Here is a 9,367-nt window from a genome sequence, read left to right on the forward strand (position 1 = left end):
ATGCAATGTATGTAATGTATGTGTGATGTATATGCAATGTATATGTGATGTGATGTATATGCAATGTATATGTGATGTATATGCAATGTGTATGTGATGTATATGCAATGTATGCAATGTATATGTGATGTATATGAAATGTATGTAATGTATATATGATGTGATGTATATGCAATAACTCTTCCTCCTATCTCCCCAGTGCTACGACCTGTTTAATCTCCTGGGGCTGCGCATGGCTTACGTCACCAGTACGGGAAGGCTGGTGGGCGTGGTGTCCCTGCGTGAGGTAATTATGACATCACGTCTTTGCCAGAAAGGTGTCTATGTAGAAATGTGTTCAGCTAAACTAAGCATGTAGACGTCAGTGAGCTGTCAGGCATCTGCATGGGCAGTGAGGTAACTTATTATCGTTCTTTGTTTATAGAGCGCTGGCTTGTTATTACACAGTGTATATAGAGCGCTGGCGTATTACACAGTGTATATATAGCGCTGGCGTACTACAGTGTATATAGAGCGCTGGCGTATTACACAGTGTATAGAGAGCGCTGGCGTATTACGCAGTGTATATAGAGCGCTGGCGTATTACACGGTGTATATAGAGCGGTGGCGTATATTACGCAGTGTGTATATAGAGCGCTGGCGTATTACACAGTGTATATAGAGCGCTGGCGTATTACAGTGTATATAGAGCGCTGGCGTATGAGACCGTGTATATAGAGCGCTGGCGTATTAGACCGTGTATATAGAGCGCTGGCGTATTAGACCGTGTTTTTAGAGCGCTGGCGTATTAGACCGTGTATATTGAGCGCTGACGTATTAGACCGTGTACAGTGAGCGCTGGCGTATTACAGAGTGTATAGAGAGCGCTGGCGTATTAGACCGTGTATGGAGACAGCTGGCGTATTACACAGTGTATAGAGAGCGCTGGCATATTACACCATGTATAGAGAGCGCTGGCATATTACACCGTGTATAGAGAGCGCTGGCGTATTACACCGTGTATAGAGAGCGCTGGCGTATTACACAGTGTATAGAGAGCGCTGGCGTATTACACAGTGTGTATATAGAGCGCTGGCGTATTACACAGTGTATAGAGAGCGCTGGCGTATTACACAGTGTATAGAGAGCGCTGGCGTATTACGCAGTGTATACAGAGCGCTGGCGTATTACACGGTGTATATAGAGCGGTGGCGTATATTACGCAGTGTGTATATAGAGTGCTGGCGTATTACGCAGTGTATATAGAGCGCTGGCGTATTACACAGTGTATATAGAGCGCTGGCGTATTACACAGTGTATAGAGAGCGCTGCCGTATTACACAGTGTATAGAGAGCGCTGGCGTATTACACAGTGTGTATAGAGAGCGCTGGCGTATTACACCGTGTATAGAGAGCGCTGGCGTATTACACAGTGTATAGAGAGCGCTGGCGTATTACACAGTGTATAGAGAGCGCTGGCGTATTACACAGTGTATATAGAGCACTGCCATATTACGCAGTGTATATAGAGCGCTGGCGTATTACACTGTGTATATAGAGTGCTGGCGTATATTACGCAGTGTGTATATAGAGTGCTGGTGTATTACACAGTGTATAGAGAGCGCTGGCGTATTACACAGTGTATATAGAGCACTGCCATATTACGCAGTGTATATAGAGCGCTGGCGTATTACACTGTGTATATAGAGTGCTGGCGTATATTACGCAGTGTGTATATAGAGTGCTGGTGTATTACACAGTGTATATAGAGCGCTGGCGTATTACACAGTGTATATAGAGTGCTGGCGTATTACACAGTGTAAAGAGAGCGCTGGCTTATTACACAGTGTATAGAGAGCGCTGGCGTATTACACAGTGTATATAGAGCGCTGGCGTATTACGCAGTGTATATAGAGCGCTGGCGTATTACACGGTGTATATAGAGTGCTGGCGTATATTACGCAGTGTGTATATAGAGTGCTGGCGTATTACACAGTGTATATAGAGTGCTGGCGTATTACACAGTGTATATAGAGCGCTGGCGTATTACACAGTGTATATAGAGCGCTGGCGTATTACGCAGTGTATATAGAGCGCTGTCGTATTACACAGTGTATATAGAGCGCTGGCGTATTACACAGTGTATAGAGAGCGCTGGCGTATTACACAGTGTATAGAGAGCGCTGGCGTATTACACAGTGTATATAGAGCGCTGGCGTATTACACAGTGTATATAGAGCGCTGGCGTATTACACAGTGCATATAGAGCGCTGGCCTATTACACAGTGTATAGAGAGCGCTGGCCTATTACACAGTGTATAGAGAGCGCTGGCGTATTAGGCCGTGTATATAGAGCGCTGGCGTATTACACAGTGTATAGAGAGCGCTGGCGTATTAGGCCTTGTATATAGAGCGCTGGCGTATTAGGCCGTGTATATAGAGCACTGGCGTATTAGACCGTGTATATAGAGCGCTGGCGTATTAGACCGTGTATATAGAGCGCTGGCGTATTACACAGTTTATATAGAGCGCTGGCGTATTAGACCGTGTATATACAACGCTGATGTATTACACAGTGTATAGAGAGCGCTGGCGTATTACACAGTGTGTATATAGAGCGCTGGCGTATTACACAGTGTATAGAGAGCGCTGGCGTATTACACAGTGTATAGAGAACGCTGGCGTATTACGCAGTGTATATAGAGCGCTGGCGTATTACACGGTGTATATAGAGCGGTGGCGTATATTACGCAGTGTGTATATAGAGTGCTGGCGTATTACGCAGTGTATATAGAGCGCTGGCGTATTACACAGTGTATATAGAGCGCTGGCGTATTACACAGTGTATAGAGAGCGCTGCCGTATTACACAGTGTATAGAGAGCGCTGGCGTATTACACAGTGTGTATATAGAGCGCTGGCATATTACACCGTGTATAGAGAGCGCTGGCGTATTACACAGTGTATAGAGAGCACTGGCGTATTACACAGTGTATAGAGAGCGCTGGCGTATTACACAGTGTATAGAGAGCGCTTGCGTATTACACAGTGTATATAGAGCGCTGCCGTATTACGCAGTGTATATAGAGCGCTGGCGTATTACACGGTGTATATAGAGCGCTGGCGTATATTACGCAGTGTGTATATAGAGCGCTGGCGTATTACCCAGTGTATATAGAGCGCTGGCGTATTACACAGTGTATATAGAGCGCTGGCGTATTACACAGTGTATATAGAGCGCTGGCGTATTACACAGTGTATATAGAGCGCTGGCGTATTACGCAGTGTATATAGAGCGCTGTCGTATTACGCAGTGTATATAGAGCGCTGGCGTATTACGCAGTGTATATAGAGCGCTGGCGTATTACGCAGTGTATATAGAACGCTGGCGTATTACGCAGTGTATAGAGAGCGCTGGCGTATTACGCAGTGTATAGAGAGCGCTGGCGTATTACACAGTGCATATAGAGCGCTGGCGTATTACACAGTGCATATAGAGCGCTGGCGTATTACACAGTGCATATAGAGCGCTGGCCTATTACACAGTGTATAGAGAGCGCTGGCCTATTACACAGTGTATAGAGAGCGCTGGCTTATTAGGCCGTGTATATAGAGCGCTGGCGTATTACACAGTGTATAGAGAGCGCTGGCGTATTAGGCCTTGTATATAGAGCGCTGGCGTATTAGGCCGTGTATATAGAGCGCTGGCGTATTAGGCCGTGTATATAGAGCGCTGGCGTATTAGGCCGTGTATAGAGAGCGCTGGCGTATTACACAGTGTATAGAGAGCGCTGGCGTATTACACAGTGTATATAGAGCGCTGGCGTTTTACACAGTGTATATAGAGCGCTGGCGTATTAGACCGTGTATATAGAGCGCTGGCGTATTAGACCGTGTATATAGAGCGCTGGCGTATTACACAGTTTATATAGAGCGCTGGCGTATTAGACCGTGTATATAGAGCGCTGATGTATTACACAGTGTATAGAGAGCGCTTGCGTATTACACAGTGTGTATATAGAGCGCTGGCGTATTACACAGTGTATAGATAGCGCTGGCGTATTACACAGTGTATAGAGAGCGCTGGCGTATTACGCAGTGTATATAGAGCGCTGGCGTATTACACGGTGTATATAGAGCGCTGGCGTATTAGGCCTTGTATATAGAGCGCTGGCTCTATATATAGAGAGCGCTGGCGTATTAGGCCTTGTATATAGAGCGCTGGCGTATTAGGCCGTGTATATAGAGCGCTGGCGTATTAGGCCGTGTATATAGAGCGCTGGCGTATTAGGCCGTGTATAGAGAGCGCTGGCGTATTACACAGTGTATAGAGAGCGCTGGCGTATTACACAGTGTATATAGAGCGCTGGCGTTTTACACAGTGTATATAGAGCGCTGGCGTATTAGACCGTGTATATAGAGCGCTGGCGTATAAGACCGTGTATATAGAGCGCTGGCGTATTACACAGTTTATATAGAGCGCTGGCGTATTAGACCGTGTATATAGAGCGCTGATGTATTACCCAGTGTATAGAGAGCGCTGGCGTATTACACAGTGTGTATATAGGGCCTGATTCAGAGCCGTTCGCTATTTGTGGTCGCTCGTTTAAAAACAAGGGGTGGCTATTCAAATGATCCGTACGCACATTGCAGTCTGTTCACGCCTCTAAGTCTGAACGAGCGAGCAAAACATACGCTCGTTTATTTGTTAAAAACGCCCCCTGGCCGCACGCACCATACGTCATGTCCGCTATTTATTAGATTAATCGAGTACATCGACCAGCGTATGAACTGCTCGCTATTCTTGTGGTTGGTGTTTGCTACCACAAATTTGCGAGCAGTTCTGGCTATAAAATAACCCAGTGACGTGGTCAATGACGCTGCTGTTTTAAATATGCACACCCAGAAAACGCCCGTTTTGACCTTTAAGCACGCCTGCGTTCGGATCTCCACTCCCCGTTTTCAAGCACCTTCCCCTGTTACCACCCACATACGCCTCATTCTGTCACTCAAAATAGCAGGCCCTCGCTATATTGCGTACCAACGATTTTCGGCCGCACTGACTGGTTCGCGCATGCGTACTAAAAACCGTACGCATGCGCAGATGTGCAAACATCGCTCGGAACGAGCGTACTGCCGCTAACGAGCGGCTCTGAATGAGGGCCATAGAGCGCTGGCGTATTACACGGTGTATATAGAGCGCTGGCGTATATTACGCAGTGTGTATATAGAGCGCTGGCGTATTACGCAGTGTATATAGAGCGCTGGCGTATATTACGCAGTGTGTATATAGAGTGCTGGCGTATTACACAGTGTATATAGAGTGCTGGCCTATTACACAGTGTATAGAGAGCGCTGGCCTATTACACAGTGTATAGAGAGCGCTGGCGTATTAGGCCGTGTATATAGAGCGCTGGCGTATTACACAGTGTATACAGAGCGCTGGCGTATTAGGCCGTGTATATAGAGCGCTGGCGTATTAGGCCGTGTATATAGAGCGCTGGCGTATTAGGCCGTGTATAGAGAGCGCTGGCGTATTACACAGTGTATATAGAGCGCTGGCGTATTACACAGTGTATATAGAGCGCTGGCGTTTTACACAGTGTATATAAAGCGCTGGCGTATTAGACCGTGTATATAGAGCGCTGGCGTATTAGACCGTGTATATAGAGCGCTGGCGTATTACACAGTTTATATAGAGCGCTGGCGTATTACACAGTTTATATAGAGCGCTGGCGTATTAGACCGTGTATATAGAGCGCTGGCGTATTACACAGTTTATATAGAGCGCTGGCGTATTAGACCGTGTATATAGAGCGCTGATGTATTATGCAGTGTATATAGAGCGCTGGCGTATTAGGCCGTGTATATAGAGCGCTGGCGTATTACGCAGTGTGTATATAGAGCGCTGGCGTATTACGCAGTGTATATAGAGCGCTGGCGTATTACGCAGTGTATATAGAGCGCTGGTGTATTACGCAGTGTATATAGAGCGCTGGCGTATTAGGCCGTGTATATAGAGCGCTGGCGTATTTGACCGTGTATATAAAGCGCTAGCGTATTAGACCGTGTATATAGAGCGCTAGCGTATTAGACCGTGTATATAGAGTGCTGGCGTATTAGGCCGTGTATATAGAGCGCTGGCGTATTACACAGTGTGTATATAGAGTGCTGATGTATTATGCAGTGTATATAGAGCGCTGCCGTTTTACGCAGTGTATATAGATCGCTGGTGTATTAGGCCGTGTATATAGAGCGCAGGCGTATTACATCGTGTATATAGAGCGCTGGCGTATTACACCGTGTATATAGAGCGCTGGCGTATTACACAGTGTATATAGAGCGCTGGCGTATTACACCGTGTATATAGAGCGCTGGCGTATTACACCGTGTATATAGAGCGCTGGCGTATTACACAGTGTATATAGAGTGCTGGTGTATTACACAGTGTATATAGAGCGCTGCCGTATTACGCAGTGTATATAGAGCGCTGGCGTATTAGGCAGTGTATATAGAGCGCTGGCGTATTAGACCGTGTATATACAGTGCTGGCGTATTAGGCCGTGTATATAGAGCGCTGGTGTTTTACACAGTGTGTATATAGAGCGCTGCCGTATTACGCAGTGTATATAGAGCGCTGGCGTATTACACAGTGTATATAGAGCGCTGGCGTATTAGACCGTGTATATAGAGCGCTGGCGTATTACACAGTGTATATAGAGCGCTGGCGTATTAGACCGTGTATATTGAGCGCTGGCGTATTACACGGTGTATATAGAGCGCTGTCGTATTACACAGTGTGTATAGAGCGCTGGCGTATTACGCAGTGTATATAGAGCGCTGGCGTATTACACAGTGTATATAGAGCGCTGGCGTATTACACAGTGTATATAGAGCGCTGGCGTTTTACACAGTGTATATAGAGCGCTGGCGTATTAGACCGTGTATATAGAGCGCTGGCGTTTTAGACCGTGTATATAGAGCGCTGGCGTATTACACAGTTTATATAGAGCGCTGGCGTATTACACAGTTTATATAGAGCGCTGGCGTATTAGACCGTGTATATAGAGCGCTGGCGTATTACACAGTTTATATAGAGCGCTGGCGTATTAGACCGTGTGTATAGAGCGCTGATGTATTATGCAGTGTATATAGAGCGCTGGCGTATTAGGCCGTGTATATAGAGCGCTGGCGTATTACGCAGTGTGTATATAGAGCGCTGCCGTATTACGCAGTGTATATAGAGCGCTGGCGTATTACGCAGTGTATATAGAGCGCTGGTGTATTACGCAGTGTATATAGAGCGCTGGCGTATTAGGCCGTGTATATAGAGCGCTGGCGTATTTGACCGTGTATATAGAGCGCTAGCATATTAGACCGTGTATATAGAGCGCTAGCGTATTAGACCGTGTATATAGAGTGCTGGCGTATTAGGCCGTGTATATAGAGCGCTGGCGTATTACACAGTGTGTATATAGAGTGCTGATGTATTATGCAGTGTATATAGAGCGCTGCCGTTTTACGCAGTGTATATAGATCGCTGGCGTATTAGGCCGTGTATATAGAGCGCTGGCGTATTACACCGTGTATATAGAGCGCTGGCGTATTACACCGTGTATATAGAGCGCTGGCGTATTACACCGTGTATATAGAGCGCTGGCGTATTACATAGTGTATATAGAGCGCTGGCGTATTACACCGTGTATATAGAGCGCTGGCGTATTACACCGTGTATATAGAGCGCTGACGTATTACACAGTGTATATAGAGTGCTGCCGTATTACGCAGTGTATATAGAGCGCTGGCGTATTAGGCAGTGTATATAGAGCGCTGGCGTATTAGACCGTGTATATACAGTGCTGGCGTATTAGGCCGTGTATATAGAGCGCTGGCGTATTACACAGTGTGTATATAGAGCGCTGCCGTATTACGCAGTGTATATAGAGCGCTGGCTTATTACACAGTGTATATAGAGCGCTGGTGTATTAGACCGTGTATATAGAGCGCTGGCGTATTACACAGTGTATATAGAGCGCTGGCGTATTAGACCGTGTATATAGAGCGCTGGCGTATTACACGGTGTATATAGAGCGCTGTCGTATTACACAGTGTGTATAGAGCGCTGGCGTATTACGCAGTGTATATAGAGCTCTGCCGTATTACACAGTGTATATAGAGCGCTGGCGTATTACACAGTGTATATAGAGTGCTGGCGTATTACACAGTGTATATAGAGTGCTGGCGTATTACACAGTGTATATAGAGTGCGGGCGTATTAGGCCGTGTGTATAGAGCGCTGGCGTATTACACAGTGTATTTAGACCGCTGCCGTATTACACAGTGTATATAGAGCGCTGCCATATTACGCAGTGTGTATATAGAGCGCTGCCGTATTACGCAGCTCATTTACAGATATTCAGTCATTCCCGCCAAGTCCTGGCCGCACAGTAACAGTGTTATCGCTCTATCACACACACATACTAGGGCCTATTGTAGCCAGCACCCAGCTTACCTATCAGTATATACTGTACATACTGTGCCATCCTATACTCTATATAACGATAGTTTGCTAGCGGAGTATAATTTATCACACCACTCCACGCAGAGCGACATTTTCTCCTAGGATGCCCAGGAGGCTCATTAATTTAAGGGTGTTCCCCTGCGCAGTGAAGTGGGTGTGTCCAGGGCTTTAAGACGCAATGCGCAGTAGGGCATAGTTCCGCCATAATGCGAATAGTGTCATTACGACACCCATTTCCCACTTGGGCCTCTCCTCCGGGTTCCCCTGGCCACAGCCTATCACTGTGCTGGGGTCCAGTGTCCTCACTTCTGCTCATGAGGTCATAGTTACTAGTCACACACCTGTGTCTGATGTCATAGAGGTTACTAGTGATGTCACACATCTACATCGCTAATTTCTGCCTTTCCACAGCTGCAAGACGCCGTTCAGGGAACAGTGAAGGGAACATTCACCTCCCGGGTAACCCCCAAGCCAGAGGACAATGGGCAGGAGAGTTATTCCCTGCAGCCCCTGGTTCACCTGCCCCCGGAGTGTCAGTCTCCTCAGGAGGACATCACGCCCACAACCAGGCCGCCATCATCGTGACCTTGCACCGCGTTGTGGAGAGATGGACTGATAGCTGTGGACTCCCCACTTCCTATATGAGCTATATACTGTACATGTTAGCAGCGATGATTGTATCCGGTCAGCTAAGGGGGGAAGCAGAATGCAATACTCTGTGTCATGTATGTCAGCGACGCCTCACCTGCTGACTGCGTGCAGCGCCCGTCCATGGCGGCTACAGGGCCTAATGCTCTATCTCACGCCACAAACATTTACATTTATCTTCCGAATTATTCCATGTTACCCCAGATAAATAAAATGACCC

General features: G+C 46.9%; 1 protein-coding gene across 1 annotated transcript in view; it reads left to right on the forward strand.

The window, feature by feature from the left end:
- Window positions 1-9,084, forward strand: part of LOC148436192 (chloride channel protein 2-like) — a gene marked incomplete at its 5' end in the record, with an annotated part of 67,858 nt that extends 58,774 nt beyond the window's left edge. The window contains 2 exons of the mRNA XM_088465223.1: window positions 200-286; window positions 8,911-9,084. Of these exons, the coding sequence (XP_088321349.1) occupies window positions 200-286; window positions 8,911-9,084 (261 nt within the window). The remainder of the gene's footprint in view (window positions 1-199; window positions 287-8,910) is intronic.
- Window positions 9,085-9,367: the final 283 nt, after the last annotated feature.

Source organism: Taudactylus pleione, unplaced genomic scaffold (assembly GCF_031769625.1).
Source record: "Taudactylus pleione unplaced genomic scaffold, aTauple2 ptg001917l, whole genome shotgun sequence".
Lineage (NCBI taxonomy): Eukaryota > Metazoa > Chordata > Amphibia > Anura > Myobatrachidae > Taudactylus > Taudactylus pleione.